Source organism: Pelodiscus sinensis, chromosome 27 (genome assembly GCF_052426305.1).
Source record: "Pelodiscus sinensis isolate ZL-2025 chromosome 27, ASM5242630v1, whole genome shotgun sequence".
Lineage (NCBI taxonomy): Eukaryota > Metazoa > Chordata > Testudines > Trionychidae > Pelodiscus > Pelodiscus sinensis.
This window is the reverse complement of record NC_143078.1, coordinates 14,619,205-14,642,437: the sequence shown is the minus strand read 5'-3', so window position 1 is coordinate 14,642,437 and position 23,233 is coordinate 14,619,205. Positions and strand designations below refer to the sequence as shown.

Sequence of the window (23,233 nt, the reverse complement as noted above, 5' to 3'; positions counted from 1 at the left end):
CGTCCCTCGGCCTGGGCTCCTGCCCCTCAGGGAAGCCCCTGGAAGCACTGGGGCAGGCGCCAGCTCCAGGGGAAGCAGGAAGCCGGCAGGGCAGGGAGTGGATTAGCCCCCTCGGGGGGTGCAGAGGCGGAGACCCCGGGCTGGAAGGCATGATGCCGCAGGGAGATGGGACATCCCCCTGTATTGCCCCCCAGCCCTGAAAGAGAATTCCCAGCTGTCCAGAGTGAATCCCTCCCCCCCACCCGATAGCAGGGCTGCAGCCCTGGGCCTGACCCAGGGCAGGGACGTGGCCTGCGCCGGACCCTGGTCCCACAGCCCTGAGACACACAGGAGCACCAGTGGCTGCCCCAGCACACAGGGACCCCCCCCCCCAGTCCCTCGCTGGTTACAAGGCCTGTGCGCTGCAGCTGGGGCTACCGACTCTGCAGGACTGGCCCGGAGGCGCCTGGAATAGGCCTTGATCCAGACTGAGTGTGACCTGGGAGAGTGGCATCAGAGCCGTTAAGAAAATGGCATGTTGTCGTGGGGGGGACCACCTGGAATCGCTGGGGACCCCCACTGCAGCCCATAGCTCCCTGGGCTCACCCCCAGGCAGGAAGCGGCTGCTCCTGCTTAGGGGGAGGGTCTTAAGTAAAAGCCACCCGTAGCGCAAGGTGGGTCTCATGCAGGGGTTTGCCTTCTCCAGTCCCTAAAGCCGCCCCTGCCCAGCACCACCAGGGAGAATACAAATGGAAAAGCCTTTAATAAAACCGAGCCTGGGCCTGAGAGTGAGGGGCCACCAGGGGAGGGAGTTTGAGGCAGGCCCAGCCACCGAGGAGAAGCCTGCTGAGTTGCCGGAGCGTTTGCGGCCACACGAGCCCCGGCGGGCTGCCTCTCTCCGGGACGAGCCACTAGCTGCCCACAGGCGCCGCATCCAGGATCTTCTTGACGTAGTTCCGGACGTTGACGTGCAGCTGAGCGGCCGTGGCCGAGAAAGTCTCCACGGCCAGGGCTCGGGCAGACTTGGACCCGCTCCACATGGCTCGGTAGAGGGGGAGGGTGTATTTCTGCTTCCCCTGCAAGGCACAAAGTGCAAACGCGGCGAGGAGGTTAGGAGCTAGGAGACACGGCCAGAGCCATTACAGCGCTCTGCACAGGGGCCCCTCCGCCACCACGACTGGAGAGCAGTCTCTGGGTTTGCAGCCCCACAGCTCCCCAGGACAGTCCCCCTTGGAGCGGACGTCCCTCGGGCGTTCCCCAAATCCCAAGTATTTAACGCAGGAAAGAGGGCACGCGTGTGCACGTACTTGGCGTGCTCGTGCAGCACCCGCGTCCTCCAGCTGCACACAACTGCTCAGCCTTACTTCACAGAAGCGGGCAACAGAGAAAATGGGCAGGATTACAGCGTCCTCACTGAGGACTAGCCCCTTTGCATGACTTGCAAAGCAGATGGCAACAGCACAGAGCAGAGAGGGCGGCAGCTCTGGGGAGGAGGCCACGCAGCCCCCTCTCTCAGGCAGCTTCTAAACCCCATCAGCGTCTCTCTCCCTTTCAGCCCTTCCCACGCTTAAATACACCTTCGTGTTGGAGCCTGGAACATGCTGGTCCGGTGCATGTGCCCATGCTGTACATATTGCTGCTGCTCTCTCGTTAAGTGTGAGCTGGGACCCTGGTTTCATGGAGTCTCCAGGGCTGGTGTTAGACTTGCTGGGTCCAGAGCCAAAGCCTGAGCCCTACCGCCCAGGCCCATAACCTTTAGGCTCCCACTGTGCCCTTCCCACCTGGGGCTGGAGCCCTGGGAAAACAGGGCATGGGAGGGCTCAGACTCCAGCTTCTGCTCCCGGCACCGTGCAGTGATTTTTCTCAGAAAGGAAGTTGGAGAACCCACGACCCATGCTGGTGGCCCCAATGAAGCAAAAAATAAATAGGCACATGCCCAGCTTAGGGATGTTAAACGGCGTTTGATCAGCCAATCGACCAGGCGCTGGGATGTCCATTGACTACTCGATTAGTCGATACGTGGGGGAAATTGCAGAGCCGCAGCGGGGTTAGCTCCTGGCCCCGGGAGCTAACCCTGCTACGGCTCTGCCTTTTAAATGCACTAAGACTCACCAGGCTCTCAATGCATTTAAAAGGCTGAAGCGCAGCAAGGGGGACTAGGTGGGAGCCGGGATAGCGGATTCCTTTTCAATGTATTAAGAACCTGCTGGCTCTTAATACATTTAAAAAGCACAAGCGCAGCAGGGGAAGAGGAAAGCTGTCTCCTCTGGCCCCCACAGAGATGGTGTTGCGGGGGCGGGGGGGAGGAGACACCAACTTTTAAGGGGATACAGGCAGCAAGGGGGGGAGCAGCTAGTCGAGTCACTGCTCGACTATCCAATGAGCATTTGCCTATCGGATAGTCGACTAGTCGCTTTCATGCCCAGCTTTAAGCCCGGGCTTAACACCCACCAGCTTCAAAGGGGTGTAGGGAAGCACTAAAGGCCTTTAACGTATGCCCGAGAACCAAACGCGCAACAGGCCCCCGGCCGAGCACCGAGTTCCCCGGAACGCCGCATGCGGCGCTAGCGCAGGGCTTGGCCGGTGGCTGATGCGCGGGTCGCTCCCGGCTCCCGGGCGCTGGCCGTGCCCACAAACCTGGCTGTGGAGGAAGTCCTTGACTTTGCCAAACTCAGCTTCGAGATTGTTCTTGAGGACGATCTGGCACCAGCGGAGGCGCAGCTCGGCGTTCTGCGCGCAGGAGATCTTCGGGTACGTCTCGCTCAGCTTCTCCACGTTCCCTGGACGCGACAGCGGCTCGTCAGCCCGGCCGGACTCGTCCCACGCAAACGCGCAGCCCAAGCGCTTAACGGGGCAGAGCCAGCAAGACAGCCCAGAAAGGCCACTGGCCACGACTCAGGGCTGCGCACACGGGAGCCAGGCGCCACGTGCCTTCAAGGGGACGGCAGTTTAAGCGAGCACAGCCCCACGCGACGCTGACAAGGGCCAGTGGATAGATTTCCCCCACACCCCAGGGCAGCCGGAGCTCAGGGCTCAGCCAGGACACGAGCGCAGCTGCACCCATTCCCACACCCTGCACTCTGCAAGTTACAACAGGCCTTTGCACGGGGGTGGGGGAGTCACTGGCCCAGCCAAGCCACTTTACGCCAGGCTCCAGCAGCCAGAGGGACCAGACCTCTGGACAGATGGTGACGTTTCTCAGAAAAGGGCACCAGCACCCGGGAGGTTTTGGTTGCAGAGGAACGGGCAGCCGGACCGCTGAGACCACCACGTGCTCTGTGGAGTATCAACTTCCTGATGCTAGATCAGAGGAGAACGCCACAGAGCTGGGCTGCTCCAGGGAAAGGGGTTACGGACCTGGCAGAAACACTGTGCTGCGTGTTCTCCACACCCCACATCAGCCCTCCCAGCTGGGCTGGGAATGGGCCCTCCACAGCAGTGGGTGCTTGGGCGTGGCCATGGAAAATGCGTGGGACGGGTCAGCCGGATGGGCGCGTCGCTCTTGAGCCCCAGCTGCAGCGAGCTTGGAGGATCTGGCCAGGGACACGTCTCCCCACCTAGCTGGGGGTCGCAGGTGAGCCTCCAACTTGGGCTGTACCCACTGTGCCTCTACACCCGGGTCTGTCGCTGCCTTCCCCCACGCACGCCCCGCCCAGAGGGGCCCCTGGGCCTTACCGCCTGGCAAAGGGGATTTCTGCAGGATCTTGTCCAGAAAGAAGATGAGCTGGTAGGTTTTCCAGGCAGCGATGTCCACAGCTTTGATGGCCTCCAGGTTCAGGGGGCTGGCTGCCCAGAGCTCTGCCAGTTCCTCCGCTGGCTTCATGAGTGTCTCTCCCGGGGACAGGTCAGGCAGGTAAGGGGGCCAGCCGGGTGTGTTGAGCCACCGATCGAACTCAAAGCCTGCAGAGGGGAGGAGACGCTGGGCTGGGTTCTCTGGGGCTGGGATCCTTCCCGCGAACACATCCCCGCACGGCGCAGGGCCCTAACTTGCCTGCTGGCTGGCTGTCTGCCGGGGGACCTGCCGCTGAGATCCAGTCGGGGGTGAGTTCTGTGGAGGGGGGATGTGGACTCAGCCCGCCATGGGGCAAGCGGGGGCAGCACTTAGCGTATCTCAGAGAGGGTGTCTGGTGACAGATACCTCTGAAACGCTAAGAGCTCAGGCCACCACACTGGCAGGCAGCTCCTCTTGTCAGAATAAGAAGGGAAGGGCTGGGTTGTGCAGAGCAATGGGGATGTGCCTGGAATGGGACTGCTTCTCCTAACACCACACAGACAAGACACAATCACCAGGCAGGTGAAAGAGGCTGCCAGGGGGCGGCCCCCCTGCTCCATCCAGGACTGCCCCAGCTCCCACCCCTCCGATTCCCACTAGGGAGGGCAGGAGAGGCTGACGCTCCCCCCCACCCCCAATTCATCCAGGAACATTGCAGGCTGTTCCTGTTCATCGGGGAGCGAAAGGAAAGTGCCGAGTTTGCTGCATTCCTCACTCTGGCCGAACCTGGACCTGCCCCCGCTGGGGGACGTGCACCTCTCCGCAGCTGTGAGCTGCAGCGGCCATGGAGCGGGGCCTCTCACCTGGCCCCGAGCTGCTGCAGTGAGAGAGGGCTGGGGCAGCCTGCACCCTGAACCCCTCCTCCTCAGCCCCACCCCAGAACAGAGTCCAATGAGGTTTGGACACTTTCCAAAACACGAACATTAATCGCGTTAGGGACCCGAGCAGTAAACCCTCCGGTGCAAATGAACGCAAGCAGTGAGCGTGCCACTGAGCAGCACAACATCCCGGCTGGTACGGCCAGAGCAGCAGGGCCCAACTGGAAGGAGAGGGAAAAGTAGTAATGGTCCCTCCCTTAGCTCCACACAACCCAGCAATGGGCATCGGAGTTAGCGTCCCACTGAGATGGGGGGCAGCTCCCAGGCCAGATTGTCTCAGGCTCTCTGCAAACTCAGCCAGGGAGCCCGGTCCAATTCCAAAGGTGTTCTTGGGGCTGTAACCAGCTGCCTTGCTACAGATCTATGGGCATAGGCTAAATCAGGATGAATGAAGCCGCTGATGCAAAAGCCAACAGCTCTCAAGCCTGCAAAGACAACAGCCGAGCCAAACGAAGGCCGAAAGACGCGATGGAACAAACACCCGACCCCCGAACGGCCCTGTGTCGCAAGAGCTCAAGGACAGGGCTGTGTTACACACCCGTGCTGTTGACAGGTGCCCACGAGATGCCAGTTTAGATCAGCCTTCGATATTTTACGTGGGGAACGTCAGCAGCAGGATGCTACCAAGCTGAGGGACAAGGCCTCGCAAGCGGGACACCCCACGTCAGCAGGGCGAGGAAATGCACAGGAGGAGAGGGGGCTGAAACCTCTCGCTGTAGAGGTGGTTCCGGGTAAGAAACTCAAGTGAAGCCGCGACTCCGGAGGCGGCGGCAGCCTCAGGCAGCGCTGGGTCCTTGACTGGGCGCAATTTGCGCCCTGGAGAAGGGCCAGGCTGAGCCAGCTGCAGCTGCTGCTAACCGCAGGGCCCTGTGCAAAGGTTTGTCCCCGGCTTTCGCAAGCCTCCGGCGCATGTGACAAGCGTGCCGCGGCGCCTGGGAGGAGACCGGCAATGCCCTGGCGGGACTGACCTGGAATGGTGGCCACACCTTTCTTCTTCAGCTCCGGGAAGTGCTCCAGAAAGAATTCCAGGGCATCGTCGGCCGTGATGCTCTGAAATTTGAACCGATTCACGTAGGCCTGGCGGGGGGAGAAACACGTTGTGACGCTCCATGCAGGCAGGACCGGTGCAGGGTTTAATGCAAACAATTCCCGTCTCTACGTCTAGCCATTGCCTGGAGCTCAGCCTCCGTCCCCCTCGCCGTAAGCCAACTCCTGCCCGTGCTGACGGCTCCGGCACGCACAGGCACGAGGGAGGCTCCGCGGCAGGGCTCTCTCGTTCCCACCTCCCAAACTTGGTCAGTTCTTTTTGTTTCCCAGGGCAAAGGTCACCAGCAGCCTCCTCCCCTCCCGCTGCCTGTGACGACGCGCACACAATGGCAACCACAGCTGAAAGACACCAGGCCGGGGCCGCGGTGTCAGACAACTCCCAGCTCTAGCGCCGTTGCTGGCGGGCCTGTGTTGCATGAGGTCTGGGTTTTCGGGCTCTGAATAGTCAAGCTCCCACTCGGTTTTCCAGCTAGATTCCAGGCTAGTGTCTCTCTCGAGAAATGGAGAATCTAACCCTGGGAAAAGTCCCAAACTTGACACCCTCCTGCTCCAGCATCCAAAACTTCAAACGGCACCAAAGGGATTTTCTTCCAGCTGGCTTGGTGTGTCCATCTCCTCAATACCTAATCAACCCACACTTAACGAGCGCCGCTCATGGCGTCAGCCCGCACAACGTGGAAGGTATGAAGGGACTCCGTAAGTTGAGGCATTAAAGCCTAAACTGGCCTTCAGTTTTCCTCACCCCAAGCACTTGGGGTCTCAAACTGGATATCAATGCTACATTTGCAACCTGCAATTTGGATCCTGGTGGGGGGCTGGGTTGCCCAGGAGGGGCCCAGCCGGAGGCAGAAGGGACAGCTGTGGTCGTGAGGCGGTGGCATTACTTGCAAGTGCAAAAGTAGCTAGGATCTGCAGTGCTGGTACTCACGGGCCAACCGGCAGGCAAGAAGCCTTGCTAAGAAACCTGCTAGAGGGACGGAGCCTCCAGGCCAGTTAACCCACACCCCCTACCTGCAAGAAAGCATCAAACGTGCTCTGGTCTCCCACAAGGTGCGCCAGGTAGGACACGAAGCAGTAGCCTTTCTCGTAGGGGGTTTCGTTGTACGTGTCATCAGGATTAACACCTAGAGGGTCCAAGACAGGAGAGGGCCAGAGCTTGGCGAATGAAACGGCCATTGAAAACAGTGCTCCACTTCCTTAGGTTGCCGTTCTCAGCACCAGAAGTGCCCCCCGCCCCTACGGCCCCTCCACCCTGAGTCCGATCCAAACCACGCCGCGTCATGCCGGGAACGCTACAAAGAGTGAACTTTGACCCTGCTCACCCACTGCCTCTCGCCCCGCCAACCTCCTCCTGGAGACCACCCGCAATCCAAGAGGACACAAGAGTAAGGAGCAAGCTGAGGATGCAGCCGAACTGCTATTAGAAACGCCCTTTTCAGCCTGGCTGACGACCGGCCGAGATTTCAGTTTTTCTTGCAGAGTTTGAAGGAAATAAATTTTAACAAGGTCCTCTTGTTTGTTTGCCTAGAACTCTGCCGGGGCTAGGCTCCCAAAACCTCAGACTTTATGGACGCTTGTTAAAGTTTTCACGAGGGCTTTAACTTCCTGAAAACTAGCACGCCGGCTTGCAAAGGGAAAGCAAAAACACGGAGGCTGTTTTGCTCTCCGCATGATCCATCAACAGCTGCCCGTGATGAAACACTCCATCGCTTAGCACTACGCATCTCGGGGCGACTCAAAGCGTTTGCCCAATGCGAGAGCGAAGCCATGGCACAGAAACCCGGGTGCCTAACGTTTAAGGAACCCGCGTAACAAAGGCCTGATTTTCAGAATCGCTGAGCGCCCAACAGCTGCCGGGACGTCAACAGGAGCTGAAAGCCTTCGGAAAACCCAGGGCACGTACTTCAATGCCTAACCTGAGACATCCACTGTAAGTGCCGGCCTGCTGCTAGCCTGTTCCTTTGAACTTGCCCTCGGCATACAAACTAACCGCTAAGGGCTGGACTTTGATCACACGTCTGGTACTGTTTAACTAACACAATTATTAATAAGTGGCGTGAATTTTAAACAGCAGCAAGGCGACTAGAATAGCCCAATGCACGTAGGCTAGCCATCCTGCCGGCAATCCATCTGCCACTTTATGGTCTATTCTCGGCCCATCCCCTAGCGCTCATCCTGTAGATGCAGTTTTATTCCAAGCCATTACGGGGTCAAATGCACCAGTAATAAGGACCCCGCCCATGGTCCCAGAGACCTGGCACTCGGCAGTGGGGTATTGGAGACAGCACGGACCTGGCTCGATTTTCACCCGGAGCTTGTTGAGGGGGTGATCTTCTCCGGTGTTGTCCATGTGCTGGCGCAGCAGGGCCCTTCCCGTGGCAGCCTCCAGGCAGGTGTAAGCGGCACCTGAGGACAAGACGACAGGGGCCTGGCAATGAGACGCTGCACGGCCCAGTAGAGCCGGGGAGGAAGGCAAGCTGCCCTCTCCAGTTCCTTTGGGACAGCTCCTACTTGAAAGGCAAGCAAAAGGGCAAAGCATTTTGACACACGCGTGGAAACGCGCGCACGCCAGTCACGCCACACGGTCCCAGCCGCGGGAACTCTGGAAACATCTCCGGTAGGTCGTCAGATTTCTGAACACGGGAGCCACGCAGCGGGGAAACGTGGGTTTGTGCCCACGTGGCTTCAATCTTTTTGGGTGCACAAATGAAAGTACCATTGAGCTCGTCAGTGGTGGTTTCATCAGCCCATCGCAGGGGCGAAGGTCACAATTTTCAAGCGTTTTCTTTACTCCTCTTTTTGCCTTGGAAATCCCAGGAATAAGAAGTGTGGTCTGACCTAGTCTTGGTGGAGGGCTTGGCTCGCAGAGGATACAGATGAAGGGGGAGTTGAATCTTTAGGAGACACACTAAGACTTTAGTGTGCTCACCTAGTCTGACCTTCTGCACATCGCAGGCCCCGACCTTCACCCACCCACCCGGCTATAGGCCCCGAGCCATCGGCTAAGAGGCTGCCATCCTCGAATCATGATTTAAAGACGTCAAATTACAGCGACTCCACCCCCATGCGGCAGAGCCAGGCAAACCCCCCCACCCCCAGGGTCTCTGCCCATCTAGATCACAAGGGAATTCAGTTAAGACCCCAGCATGACAATTTACATGGCATTTGAGTTAAAGGGTGTTAACTAACGAATCTGAATACAAACATCCCAGCCCATCGTAGCCGGGTTTTACTGCCTAGCTCTCCCCTGCCACACACAAACAGCCCATAAAAGATACAACTGGAATTTCTACTCTATAAAACGCTATAAAGATCCTCTTTAAAAAACAAACACGCACCCACCAGATGGTCCAACCCCTACCTGCCCCCATCACCCCACGCGACCGTGTCACATCTCAGCTATTTTAGGAGCTAGTGCAGATCCCTGGACACTGCCAGGAAACGAGTCAAGCCACAAGCGTAGTTCCCGGCCCCTGATCTGCGTGGCTGGACCCAGATATCGGCTCTTGGCCTCTGGCAGGGCATGACTCCACCCAAAAGGTGGGTGGCAGGACTAGGTCCTTGCTGCCTGTCCTCGTAGCCAAGGCCAGGGGCTGGCGCCGGGCTGGGCGCTCACCGTAGACGACCGTGGAGATCCGCCTCTGCGCGAACATGGTGAAGCCCTCGTTCAGCCAGAACTCGCCCCAGTTGGCGTTGGTGACCAGGTTGCCGAACCAGCTGTGGGAGATCTCGTGGATGATGACGTCCACCAGGGAGCGGTCTCCAGCCAAGAGGCAGGGGGTCACGAAGGTGATGCAGGGGTTCTCCATCCCACCGAAGGGGAAAGAGGGCGGCATGAAGAGAACGTCGTATCTGGGGAAGGAAGGCAGAGCGCTCAGGAAGGAACCGCCTGAGCCCGCCGGCGGGAGAGCACCCGGACGACGACTCCCCCAGCCGTACTGGGGGAAGCCTCAGGGAGGCGCCGGAAGGGACCAAAGCTGCCAGAGCATCCCAGTGACTTCCAGCGAGGTGAGCCGTACCTGCCCCACACGTACGGTCCAAAGAGCTTCTCCCCGACCACCAGGAACTCTTCAATGACCCCATCGTACTCCTTCTTGGCAGCCTCAATCAGACAGGGCTCAGCCCACACGCGACTCCTACGGAGAGCACAGAAACAGTCCTGAGGGCAACAAAGCAGCCCCGGCCTCGTGAAAGGCGACAGCGCAGCGAGCCAGGAGGGTCTGTGCACGTCTGCTCCACCACCTCAGTGACTGGTTTGCAGGGAGAACCCCAGCACAGTGACACAGAAGCGACACAACGTGCTGCTGTATCGCCAGAGTCAAGGCAAAAACTCACACACGGTCCCTCCCAGCCACCTGCGATCTGATCTTACGAGCTCACAGCTTATAGATGGAGACGTGGCCGTGGGGCGCGTCAGGTTCCTTAGTCACTCTGAAGCTTGCAGGCTTCATGCAGTGTGAAAGATGGTTATTGGAAGCACATGGCTTCCCGCGGCCTCTAGCCACCAAGGACGGCCAGGAGACATGGGAGGGAGAAGTTGGGAAAATCCAAGTGATGTTTCAAAACCACTTCACTTACGGTCAAGCTCTTCAAAGGAGACCCAATCCCCCCACTCCCTCCATTTCTCTGGCTCAGTCCTCATCTCCCTGCCCCCTCCTTCATCCAAATCGTTGTAGATTTAATTGCCCCCACCCCGCAGCGCGAGAGCAGCCTCTGGAGAATTTGCCCCCCTCCGAGGCCGCCTCCACACACTCCAGATGTCTGTCTGTGGCGATGTAACTAGATCAGCACCATCTCCCCTAGTGTGGGCGCAGCTCTACCAACGTCAAGTGTTGATCCATACAGGAAGGGAAATAAGCTGTATCGGTAAAAATGCCCTTAAAATCATGCCCTCACGCCGCAAAATCTGAGCAGAGATCAGCCCTAGAAAAAAGCCTTTCCCTAGGAGCACTTCTCCTTTAGCCACCTCTCAGCCGCCACACTCTCTGTTGGGTTGCTGTCACAGCCCGACGAAGGACCTTTTGGACAATGCATGTAAGTTTGCGGTTCGATCTACTCAGACAGCCGTGATGGGGAACAGAGGCCCGGCTGCTGGCTTGTCAGTATCAGCTTCCCTTTGCCCAGTGTGTTGCGCAAAACTTTTTTTTTTTTTTTCCAACACTCTTTTGCCTGGGAACCCAAGTTAGATTCAGCAGCCTCGCCACCCGCCTCGCCAACGGCTCAGGTTTTTCGAAAGCCGACACCCTCCCGGCAGCAGCTTTCACTTCTCGTTAAGTCGCCACGATCTGGGGATTTGCAGCAGGGCTTTGTCACAGCTTCAGCGAGCTTGGTGATTTATCCCCTTCGGAAGCCGTAGCCGACGTGCTTGGCCTCTGGTGGTTTATGGCTGGGTGTGCTAGAGCATCCTACCTGCTCCAATCCCATTTGAAAAATGCACCGGCCCACCGCTGTATACAGCGACACAGACATACTGATCTCCAGGACTGTCCTGAACCCCCGCCCCCCTTGCCTCGGCACAGCTGTCTGGTCTGGAGGCTACGATCTCTGCAGGAAGCAGGGGGACTTGGAGCCTGGGAAGTAGCCTTTAGCTGAGTGTGCAGAACTGGGAAGTCTTAACAGTTCGTGAGCTTTAAACCAAAGAGGAATCAAGGTCTGGCCATAAAAGAAGCTGAGATATTTATTGCATGTGCTGTATGTCTAATCTTTAGCCCTTAATAACAAGGATTGTGCAAGGGTGAGGGTCACACTCAATGACCTTTCCTCGCCCTAAAAGATCCACGAATCTGAGTTAAGGAGCTGGAAAAAAATGAGAGAGGCATTAAGCAGGAGCAGCAAGACTCCTGTGTGCCCAAGACCCGACAGTAAACAGGCTTTCGAGCCCTCTGCACAGGTGACTTTGGGGAACACGTTCAAAGGACAACAGGCGCAGGAGTGCCATTCGGCAGCCCCGCGCGGACGCTACATTCCCCTCCGCCCAGCACGAATGAAAAAAGCTCGCGCAGGACGAGGACTAAGGGGTGGCTCGTCCCCAGATAATCTAGGGCCCGCTGGAAAACACAGCTGCGCTAACACAGGCAGGAGGGTGGAATTTGCTACTGCTGTGCAGACGAACAGACAACACCAGCGACCAGCAGAGCTGCAACCAAAGGTCAGATTTTGACCCAGACTGATAGTAGCAAAACTCAGGGTGCCTTCGATTCCCACGTGAGACCCCCATGGTGCATGAGCGGCTGGTGGGACAGAGCGCAGCCTGCTCCCAGACAGACAGTGCGGAAAAGGTGATGGCCGGAGGATACCACAGTACAAGGGAGCTTAGCAAGTGCCAGAGGGGTTACAACAATTTGCACAGTGAGGGGCTGAATCAAACTGTAACCACAGGATCTAACGGAAACCTTGTCAGGCTAGGAGGGGCCGCAGCGCCCCCCGCATCCCTCGTCCTGCACCTCTGGCGCATGCTAGCCATGGCTGGCGTGAAGAGTGGTGCCGGTGCAAGGGCGCCCCGCGAGCAAGGGGATGGAGAGAAGATACGCTCCATGGTGGGAAGGCAAAGCTTCCCACCGACGCAACAGGCTTTGCTGCCAGGGCTCCTCCCGCCGCGAGCCTCTTACCGAGGGCCAACTTCCGCAGAAACGATGTCGCCGACGGCCAAGGCGATCAGGTAGGAGGGGATCGGCTGGGACATCTTGAAGGTGAACGTGTTGTCCTTCTCCTTCTCCCAGGTGGTGGCGCTCATCACAGCCGTGAAGCCTTCGGGGACCTAGCACGAGGGACACACGGGAACAGCCTGTCAGGGGAGGGGGTCACACCACACGCCCCGGGGGGATCAGAGCTGCCCTAAGTGCTTTGGGCTGCGTGAATATCCCCGGAGCCCAGCTCCAGCCAACCCGGCTCCCAGCATGTGGACCCCAAACACCCCCCTTGAGAGGCAGGGGAATGCCACCGGGGAGGGGGAGGGGGGGCGTTATGAAGCTGTGAACATGAGGCCCCGGAGAGCCTTTTGGCTCCGTCCCCAGCACAAGCTTTACCGGGAGGCTGCTGCGTTATCACACGGACATCTCCTGGCCCATTTAACCTGCCCGTTTATAACCACCTGCCCTTCCCCACCCTGACTCCCAAGCGTAACACACCCATGAGGCAACCGCATTCCTGGAAGGGCCAGGGCAAAGCAGCCCTCAGCACCGCCCAGACAGTGCCACGTCGCCCACCTCCAGAGCCACCCAGACCGCGCCACGCCACCGCCCCCAGCGCCACCCAGACTGCGCCACCCAGACCGCGCCGCTGCCCCCAGCGCCACCCTAACCGCGCCACACCAGCGCCACCCTGAATGTGCCACCACGCCCAGCGCCACCCGGACCACGCCACGCCGCCCACGCCCAGCGCCATCCAGACCGCGCCGCTGCCCCCAGCGCCACCCTAACCGCGCCACACCAGCGCCATCCTGAATGTGCCACCACACCCAGCGCCACCCAGACCACGCCACGCCACCCACGCCCAGCGCCATCCAGACCGCGCCGCTGCCCCCAGCGCCACCCTAACCGCGCCACACCAGCGCCACCCTGAATGTGCCACCACGCCCAGCGCCACCCGGACCACGCCACGCCGCCCACGCCCAGCGCCATCCAGACCGCGCCGCTGCCCCCAGCGCCACCCTAACCGCGCCACACCAGCGCCACCCTGAATGTGCCACCACGCCCAGCACCACCCGGACCACGCCACCCACGCCCTCTAGCTCTCAGCACTGCCGGGACTGCACCACGCCACCCCTCAGCACCACCAGAGCGCACCATGCAGGGCTCCAGCGGCGATTTAAAGGGCCTGGGGCGCTGGCCTCTGCCACAGCAGCTGCCGCCACCGGGCGCCCCAGGCCCTTTGGAAGCGCTGGGCCTCAGGGCAGCTGCCCCCCGGGCGGGCCTGCGTGCTCGTGTTTCCTCCTTTGCGCTGCCCTGTGCCGCCCTCGCACGCCTGCAGTGCTTCACAAGGCCCCGCGTAACTGAGAACGGTCGCTCCCAGTTCCAGGAGGCGAGTGCCCTGCAGGCTGGCAATAGCGGGGCAGGAGGTGGAGAAACACCTGCCTTCCGGAGAGCTGCGTCCAAATGCCCGATCCAAGCTCTCCTCCTTCCCTTCCGCATAAGCGCACAGGCAGTGCGCAAAGCGAGCACAGAGCCAGGGCTCCAGCGGCAGCCCCAACCGCCGGTCTCCTGGTGCGTGTTGGGTGCGATTTTTCAGGCGGAGGCATTCACCTTTAATTAATATTAATTAATTTAATTAATAATGGAGATTGCCTATCTCCTAGAACTGGAAGGGACCTTGAAAGGTGATTGAGTCCAGTCCCCTGCCTTCTCAGAAGGACCAAGTACCATCCCTGATGCATTTTTGCCCCAAATCCCTAAATGGCCTCCGCAAGGATTGAACTCACAACCCTGGGTTTAGCAGTTCAATGCATTAGCAATGCTGGCCACGTTATTGAAACACTCCCTTCGCAGCCCAAGTTAACATTTCAGCTGCCGCCTTCCAGACCCGAGAAGCACAGATCCTGGAGAAACGCATGAGAGCATTAAACTCCGAGGGCTGTGAGGATAAAGGTGCTGATAACGCTGACTTGCCATTGCCATATAACAAGACAAAGCCAGACCAGGTCAGACAAAAGCAAGGAGGAGGGAGTATCGGAGTTTTTCAACTGGGAAGAGACGCGTGTCCAACAAAACGCCTGAACAGAAACAAAAACACAACCCTGAAGATTGCAGAAGTTGTAACAGCAGTCGTGTTCCCTTTTCTGCTGTCGAGCATCCGACTTTCCCAGCCATGATCAGCTACCTATGGCCAGGCAACAAAGCACCAATCAAAAGCAGGCAGCTGGTGAACTGTTAAGACATAGCTACTGATGGCTTGCCAGTGGGAGCGCACAATGAATTACATGGAGAAGCAGTTCATCCATCTTGTATTAATGTGAGTAATGCACAGTGATCTAGTGCTAGCGAACTGGGTAAAGACAGGGAAATCCATGGTTATGCATGTAACGTAGTGTGGGTACCTTGCTGGTTGCTATGCTGGGCAGTGGGTTGTGAGTGACCTCCTCTGGCTGCAGCACGGCCCAGCCGGGCAGGGGGGCTTCGAACCTGTCTGACCAGTTATCTCCCAGGAAGTGGAACAATGGGAAGAAGGGGAGTGGAGCCCTGGCTGGGGGCAGAGCTGGAAGTGAATTAATTAGTTTCTGTCTGGAATCATGGAGGAAACAGCCTAAGCAAGGGGGCTGGGATTTAGGGGCCCAGTCTCCCCCATCTCAAGGGGGGCTGAGGCATCCTAGGCCTGGCCCTGTAACCAGATTACATCTGTGTTGTGCTGTATCCTGGAGAAGCAATAAACTCCCTCTGTTCTACTGGCTGGTGGAGTCTGTTCGTGCCACTACGGGGGTGCAGGAGAAGGGAAAACCCCAACACGATGTCACAATGCACCAGATCACTCACTGGAAAACTGCGAAACACTGTGCTATCTTGGCAAGAGAGGCCGAGGCATTTACAACGAACAGTACAGCAGTGTTAAGAGCTATCTGCCAATAGGGAAAAGCTGCAAAGAATGAGAAGTGATTCATAAGAAAACGACAGTGCTTTGGTCACATAGGGATGGGCATCACATTGGCAGAATCTACTTTGGAAAGGCCGGAGACCACACGCTTTGATGGAACACGTTGTGGGTTTACAAAAATGCTTTCCTCATCACCGACAGCCTGGTTAAAAACGCCCCCAAGGGCCCCGTAAAACCCCAAATCCCTGGGAGCGCACAATGGAACATAGATGCGTCAATGTCCAATGAGAGCTCTTCTCTCCAGAGATGGGAAGAGACGTTAAAAATCAGTCCCAGCGTCCCAGGATTGCGCCTGATCAGGACGTAGAACTTGAATACAGAGTGGTCACTATAAATAATAATCAAGGGATTTGCTGAGAGGCACAGACCTTGGCCAGCTGCAACTAGCTGCTGTGGACACCCTCCATACCAGCCATGGGTGCTGGATCTACAGACAAGTGAAGATCATGCACAATACAGAGCACAAAAGAGATTTCACCAGGCAGTTACTCCTGGACACACATTGGCCAACACCCTTCAGCTAAAATAAACAGGAAGAAATTGTCAGCTGAACAGCAACAAAAAAGGCAACACACAGAGCACTCAGTAAAAATCCTGACTTTCTGCCACATTTACCCACCAATCGATATTCTCCCCCGCAGTCAAAGGAAAAGTTTCCTCTAACAGGGTGGAAAAAAAAATTTGAGACACGCAGCGATCCCATCCGAATTCTCAGAACCGGTGGAGTAACTGCATCAGAGGCCAACAAAGTCAGCCAGTGCAGAGTGAATTTTTTCCGACTTTGGAGACATCGATTCAAAACTGAGAAATAGGCTCCATTGAGCCACGGTAGCCAAGTTGTCTTCTGCGTGGCCAAACGGACGTGGGTTCAAGCCCACAACTTCTGCATTACTGGCGTTTCCGGGTCGCTGAATGGTTCTGACTTTTGTTTAGATAACTGATGCGAATCACGACACGTATAACTTCATTGAGAAAACACCAAACCAAAATACACAGAGCCCACACCCATGTCCAGTTTTATAATGACATTATTAGTGTTACGCCCAACGCAGTTTTACTTTTTTATTCGGTAGAGCCCTGAATAAGCCTCCAAAATGACTGCCCAATGAATATGTAACTAAAAGGGAATGTGATGGGGATCCCAAGATAACAGCGGCAAACAAATCATGAACTGGGAGCAGCTGGACATGCCAGAGTCCATAGGGAGGACTCTGTCCCCCCAGCTTCAATGAACTCTGCACGAAGATCAGAGCCTTTTGAGTGCCCTGAATCTGAGGCACAGGCAAGAAATGCCTATAGCACTCCCTGATGTTCTAATAAGCTTAGAATAATCAAACATCCTACTACAATTTCTCCTTCCAGGGCCTAGAAAACGATGCCCTCTTGAGATCTATGAATTGTCTATCCTAAATATGGTTTGCACGAACAATCCAATTTGCACTTTTCCTGCTTACCTTTATAGTGGCTGAATATGTACTTTTAACTCCAGGGGTGTCAAAGCCAGGGAAAAAACTTCTATTGAGGACGGCCTGGCCTTGGGTGTACATATAAGGCTTCTGCTTCCCCGCCGTCTGCTCTGGCGTGAGCCAACAAACCTGAGGAGAGACGAGAGACAGCCTCACGTGAGGGATGGGAGACTTCCCCTGGATTTTGGCAGAACGGGTGCTCTTTATTGCTGGTGTGTGAAAGCCAGGGGCAAAGGACCTGTTGAGCACAGGAAAGCCAGCGGGATAAAGGGTTCTGGGCTCTTTGGAAAGGACATCTAGAGCAGCAGGCAGAGCAAGGAGAAGGAAAGTCAGTAAAAATCAAACAGCTAGATTCAAGTTAAACTCGCTCAACACCTCAAGGCTTGACTCAGGCCATGAGCTGTCCAGGGAGCCTAACAAATCTCAAACAGCATCTCTGGCACCAGGGTTGCATGCCGTATTCAGGTGGAGAAATGCATGCATGACTGGACACGGCAAACTCAGGCCCACCCCCGTGGCCTATTCCGAGAACAGCTTGAAGATTGGCCGGTGTGATTACCACAAAGTGAAGTAAACTCTGTTGGCACAGAATGTTTGTGTAAGGAGTTTTACCAGAATCGCTACAACCATAAGTCATCGTGCAGACAAACCCACTTCCGGTACAGGCTGACGCTCTCTCGTCTGGCACTCTCAGGACCTGACTGGTTCCAAACCAGAGAATTTTCCAGACCACGGGAGGTCAATATTGTCTAGCAACATGGCCAACACTTCCACGGCTTACTGGGCTGTTAGAAGACAGCGAGGTAAATTAGAGCTAAGTATCAGTTCCGAACACAGAGTCAGAACCGGTGGCTGTAAACAAACTTTATGGGACCACAGGAAACTTGGCGCTGAAAAGTGGACATCCGGCTAACTAAAACCATTCTGGACGACTGACTAGAGAAGTTCAACCTGTAGCGTAAAGGCAGCTGTAAGCTCATCAAGCTGTCCTCTGGATGTATGAACCACCCCCAGATCTTGGCTTCATTAGAACAGGTTTGACAGCAACTATGCCTGAACAGCCATCCTGGCAAACTCTACCAATGAAGACCGCGCCGACCAGCAAGAGTTCTTCTGTTGGTTTAGCTTCTCCCACTTCCCCCAAAGAAACAAGCTGTGCCGCAGTGGGGGTGCTGTCTGCTCTGTAACCCGGGGTTCCCCTACACTGTGCTGTGTGATTCCTACTGACTCACCTGCATGTGTATTGACCCAGACACCTAGTCCCAGCCTGAGCAAATAACAAGGCTCTTCCCAGGGGGAAGAGAATAAGGAAGGGAGGCAGAGATGGCCACCTGGTTGGGGGGCAGGGCCTGGGAGCTGGGAGTCTTGGCTGGGGAAAACACGAAGAGAAGAGACTAAGCTGAGTACTGAGGGTTCAGGGGTCTGTGGACCCTACCCCAAGGGGTCTAGGGCTGCCAGCCCCTGATTCCTTATGTCCACACCATCACACCAATGCTGTGCTGTATCCTGGAGACGCAATAACCCCTCTCTGTTCTACTGGCTGGAAGAGTCTCATCTTGCTGCAGATGGGGTGCAGGACCGGGGGGTACCCGACATGCTGCCACACACGCAACGCCAACCAAAGCACTGAGGCACATCAGTGATTCTCCCAGGGAGGTGTTAGGGTTTGATTTACACTAGAAAGTTTTACTGGCATAATTATGCTGGTTAGGAGCGTGCAAAAAGAAAGAAAGAACTCACCCCTTCCCAAACAGCACCAAGCCCCAAGGCAGGCACAATTGCACCTGCAAACGCATTCTTTTTCCAGTACCCTTGTTTTGTTTGGGGGACTGTGTGACAGGGCGTTCGCCCTGCACTGGCCCTTTAAGGGCAAACCCCGGCCTGAAGCAGGGCGGGGGAGTTTAGCCCAGCTGAGGCTGTACTAGTCCATCAGGGCCCAGCTGGGAGCTATAATAGAGGAGGGGCTGCTGCTCCTGGGGGAGGGCAGTGAGAACCTGGCTGCTGGGGGAGGAGGAGGCTCCCTGGAGCTAGGGCAGGGCTGGGGAAGCCAGGCAGGGCTAGGGGAGCTCTGGCCAGCAAATCCCCAGACTGCAGGGCTCGAAGGAAGGCCCGACGAAGGAACATCGACCCCCGGAAGGGGGGCTCAGAGACAGACTTGGGCACTGCCGGAGGGCAGTGTGGCAAAGAGGACGCCGCAGCCGGGAGTAAAGAGGGGAGACACCGCCCCAGAGAAGGCACCCTACCCGCCGAGGGAGCCAATTCCTGAGGACAGACGGCAGGGGGGCTACGGTGGTGAGTGCACCCTCCCCCCACAGATGGTGGAGAATGTGGGTACGAGCGGTCCCCCCCGATACAAGGGGGTTACTTTGGGGAACTCGGGCCAGTGGGCCTGCTGCCCTGCGACCAAGGGGGCTGGTTTGGACCCGGGACACTAGCAAACAAGATGGATGTTGATTGGAGGCAGTGGGTGGCCCAGCCTGCTGAGCAGCAGAAGAGGCCGGTCGGGCGGCTGCAAGGGTGGGCACCCCGACTCCAGGGACACACAGGCACCAAGGGCTGGGAGCCAGGGCCTGGACTTCAAACTTGTTTCTCCTGCGGACATCGGGGCCACAGGAGGAGGGAGTGCCACTACGGGGTCAGGGCAGGAAGGCCCCACTCAGATAAGTTGGAAATTGGGGGAACCCCCCCTGCAAAGGCAACAGGGGGGCCATGAAGGTGTTAGGCCTGTGGGGAACCTGGGCACCTGAAGAGGGAGTGCGCCAGTGGGACTTACAGGGCACCGGCTAGCCCGAGAGGAAGGGCTAAGCCAGAAAGGGCCTGGCGGAGGGCTGGGATCCAGGGGAGGCACAAACAGTGCTTCTATTGCCACGCAGCAGGCCATATTAAAAGGCACTGCCCCCAGGGAGGGGGGCGGATGGCCTGGAAAGAGAGCCAGCGTAAGGCGACTCCCCAGGAGGGAGTGGGGGAGACAAGAGCTTTTAGGAAGGGGAAGGTGGAGGCCCGGAGGCCTAGCACAAAATGGGGAACCTGCCTCGGAATAGGCAGGGCTTCAGTGGGAACCAGACTCCTGCTGGGGTGGAGAAGACCACAGTGGGAGTCCAGACCCTGGAAGAAGGGGGGTAGGCTGCTCCTTAGAGTGGAGAGTCTGCGGGGGGAGAGAGACACCCTACGGGCCCAGCTGAGGCGTACATTGGGGCATTAGGGTACTTTCCTCCCCTTCCCCCCCCCCCGAGATACTTAAGGGGGAGAGTGTGAGACAGGGCATTCGCCCTGCACTGGCCCTTTAAGGGCAAACCCCGGCCTGAAGCAGGGCGGGGGAGTTTAGCCCAGCTGAGGCTGTACTAGTCCATCAGGGCCTAGCTGGGAGCTATAATAGAGGAGGGGCTGCTGCTAAGGGGGAGAGTAGTGAGAACCTGGCTGCTGGGGGAGGAGGAGGCTCCCTGGAGCTAGGACAGGGCTGGGGAAGCCAGGCAGGGCTAGGGGAGCTCTGGCCAGCAAATCCCCAGACTGCAGGGCTTGAAGGAAGGCCCGACGAAGGAACATCGACCTCAGAGACAGACTTGGGCACTGCCGGAGGGCAGTGGGGCAAAGAGGACGCCGCAGCCGGGAGTAAAGAGGGGAGACACCACCCCAGAGAAGGCACCCTACCCGCCGAGGGAGCCAATTCCTGAGGACAGACGGCAGGGGGGCTATGGTGGTGAGTGCACCCCCTCACAGACTGGCAGAAGCTAAGTCTCCCCTAGGGCGGATATCCAGTAGCTCTACCAGCAAACCCTGTGCAGTGCAGGCAAGTACCAGGTAATTGCAAGAAATGCCGAAACGTAGGCTTAGTAAGGGGTGTTATTCTGGGCTGACAATTCACTCTTGTGTAAACCTAGACTAGCTCTACTGAATTCAGCGAGATTCCTCCAAATTCAGGCTGGCGTGATCAAGATCCTGCTTCAATGAGTCTGAAATCTGCCTCTGAATCCAAACGGCATGAATTAGATGGCTGAAAGGGAAAAATCTTTAAAAAAAAAATTGGCTCCGAAGCCAAAGAAACCAGTTGCTTCTCTGAACTCTGACCCCCTATGGCAGTAGCTCGAGATCTGTAACCCCTCTTGCTTCTGACCAAGTTCAAATCAGGAAGACAGCCTTGCCGTGGTATTTCCACTTCCTGTCCCAGAACAGAAAGTGGAAGGACACACAAAAGTAAATAAATCAGAACTAACTACTGGCCCCCAAGCATAAGCACAGGTTGGATCCCCTCTTCTCCTTCCAGCTGGGCTAGCCCTGGAGTTTTTATTCTCAGCATTTATAACTGAGAATTCCTGCAGCTCAACCATTTGCATTAGTTACTCTTCTCTCCTGGACAACCTGAAGGTCTTCATTTAACTACTGAAAGGAGCCAAGATGCTGGGCAGGCCTGGGATTAAATAAACCAACAAAATAACCGAGTCAGACGCTTTCATTTTAACTCATGGCAAATGCAACATGCTGGCACCTTTCCTATTACCTAACAGGCAGATCCGTGTTCTGTACTAGGCTTCCCTGAGCCGACGAACACCCTTCCCACTCAGCAAGGGGCTGGGATGTGGAAATGCTGCTATGAGATTGCCACAGAGCAATTAAACTCAGTCTAGGCAAAGGCTGGACCGGAAAGCCAGCAACCACACAGAATGAAACAGAGGCCCTCAGAAGCTCAAGAGGAACCAATTCTTAGGTTCTCGCTGAGGGCTGCTATAAATGGGTGCTTCCTAATGGGGGACAGTTCACGGCACTTGCTCGCAGCTTGTTTTTTTGAGAACCCGCAGCAGACTAGACTTGCCAGGAGGCGGCCGTTAGCTGTATGCAGGGTTAGCAGCACTGGAGGCCAAGCAGGGGACCCGAGGAGAAAACAAGGGGACAAGTCTCCTCCTCTGCTTTTGCTCATCTCTAGCTTTAATACAGAGCTTCCACCTTCCTGCCTGGCCATGCTCCTGCCGAGAACTCACTACCCTGCAGCTGAAGGTGTCCAACAAGGCCAGGCTAGAGAAAGGGTACCCCTCCCTGCTAACACACAATGCCTCTCCTGGACCGAGATCTCCTGCTACTTCTACACCATCTCCGTGCCAGCCGGACCTGCCAGGAATGTGTTTGCAAGAAAACCCTTTAAGTACGGCCACCTGGGTTCCTTCAAGCCTTTCCTCCCCGCTTTCCAGACCTTCTAGCCTCCAACCACCCCAATCTCTTGGGTAACTTCAGAGCCAGGCTAAAACACACGGTGGACTTGCTCCACATCCCCCCTCCACTACTCTTCCACCCCAGACGAGGCCACTGCCTCGCACCTGGCACCGTGCCCTCCAGTGCTGACTACGCCACACCTGCCAGGGGCACGCTTTGCACCCACTTCACATGGATGTAGGCAGTGGGGCAAGAGCTATGAATTCAGCATCCTCTTCCCCATTTTACCATGCTCCAGCGGCTGGCTGGACCAGAGCTTGCCCGTGGGAATCTCCTGCCATCTGCAAGCCGGGAGCAGATAGGGTGGGGAGGGCCGAACTCAGAGAGAAAGTGAGACACACAAGAAGCGAGCAGCAAGTTAGGGACCCGGGAAGCTGACAGATTGACGGCATCCCAGGGAGGAAAGGAAGGCAAGGAAGGGCATAGAGGGGGAGACGCAGAAGGGACCGTGTGCTAGAGCATTAGGAAGAGGGAGCAAGGTGCCGGGGCAGCAAGGGGATCTGAGGGGACAGCAAAGGGTCACGGTGGAGAGCAGCAAGGGAATCAGGAATTCAGGGGCACAGGGGTAGGGAGGGGTTGTTGGGGCCAGCAAGGGGATTAGGTGTCAGGGAGCCCAGGGGAAGCAAGAAGTTGGGGGCAGGACCCAGTGAGAGGCCAGTCAGCGGATTGGGGGGCAGGGGCAGGTACCCCAAGGCCCAGTGGGGGGGCAGCCAGGGGACGGGAGGAAGAAGCAGCCCTGGGGCCCGATAAGGGAACTGGGGGGCAGGGTGCCAGAGGCCCAACAAGGGGGTCAGCCAGAGGCTTGTGGGGCAAGGGCAGGTACCCCAGGGCTCAGAGAAGGGGGGGTGAGTCAAAAACCGGGGGCGGGGCGGGGACCCCCGGCGGCGCAGCCCGCTCACCCCGGGCCCGTCGCCCGTGCTGTAGTCGATGTCCAGCGCCAGGCGCTCCCCGGCGCGCAGCGGCTCGGGCAGCAGGACGCGCAGCTCCGCGCCGTAGCTGGCGAAGGGGCGGCTCTCGAAGCGCAGCGGCCGCGGCTCCCCGCCCGGCGCCGCCAGCCCCACGCCGCGCACGGCCAGGCTGGAGTGCGCGTCCAGGCTCAGCTCGGCCGCGCCGTCGCGCAGGCAGCGCAGCTCCAGCCGGGCCGAGCCCTGCAGCCGCCCGGGGCCCGGCGGCCCGAAGGCCACGCGCAGCTCCAGGTGCAGGTGCTGCAGCTCGAAGCTCTCCGCGCTGCAGGCGGACGCCACGTCCGGCACCCGCCGCCCCGCCGCCGCCGCCGCCGCCGCCATCGCCATCGCCAGCGCGCCTCT

General features: G+C 57.7%; 1 protein-coding gene across 1 annotated transcript; it reads right to left on the bottom strand.

Annotated features, from left to right (window-relative positions):
- Positions 1-723: 723 nt before the first annotated feature.
- RNPEP (arginyl aminopeptidase) lies at positions 724-23,233 on the bottom strand. The gene is made up of 11 exons (XM_075910209.2): positions 22,826-23,233; positions 16,713-16,853; positions 12,285-12,433; positions 9,696-9,812; positions 9,293-9,528; positions 7,969-8,082; positions 6,688-6,800; positions 5,598-5,706; positions 3,655-3,879; positions 2,617-2,759; positions 724-1,055 (listed from the first exon to the last, which is right to left on the bottom strand). The coding sequence occupies exons 1-11, from the start codon at positions 23,216-23,218 to the stop codon at positions 891-893; spliced, it is 1,905 nt and encodes a 634-aa protein (XP_075766324.2). The 5' UTR covers positions 23,219-23,233; the 3' UTR covers positions 724-890.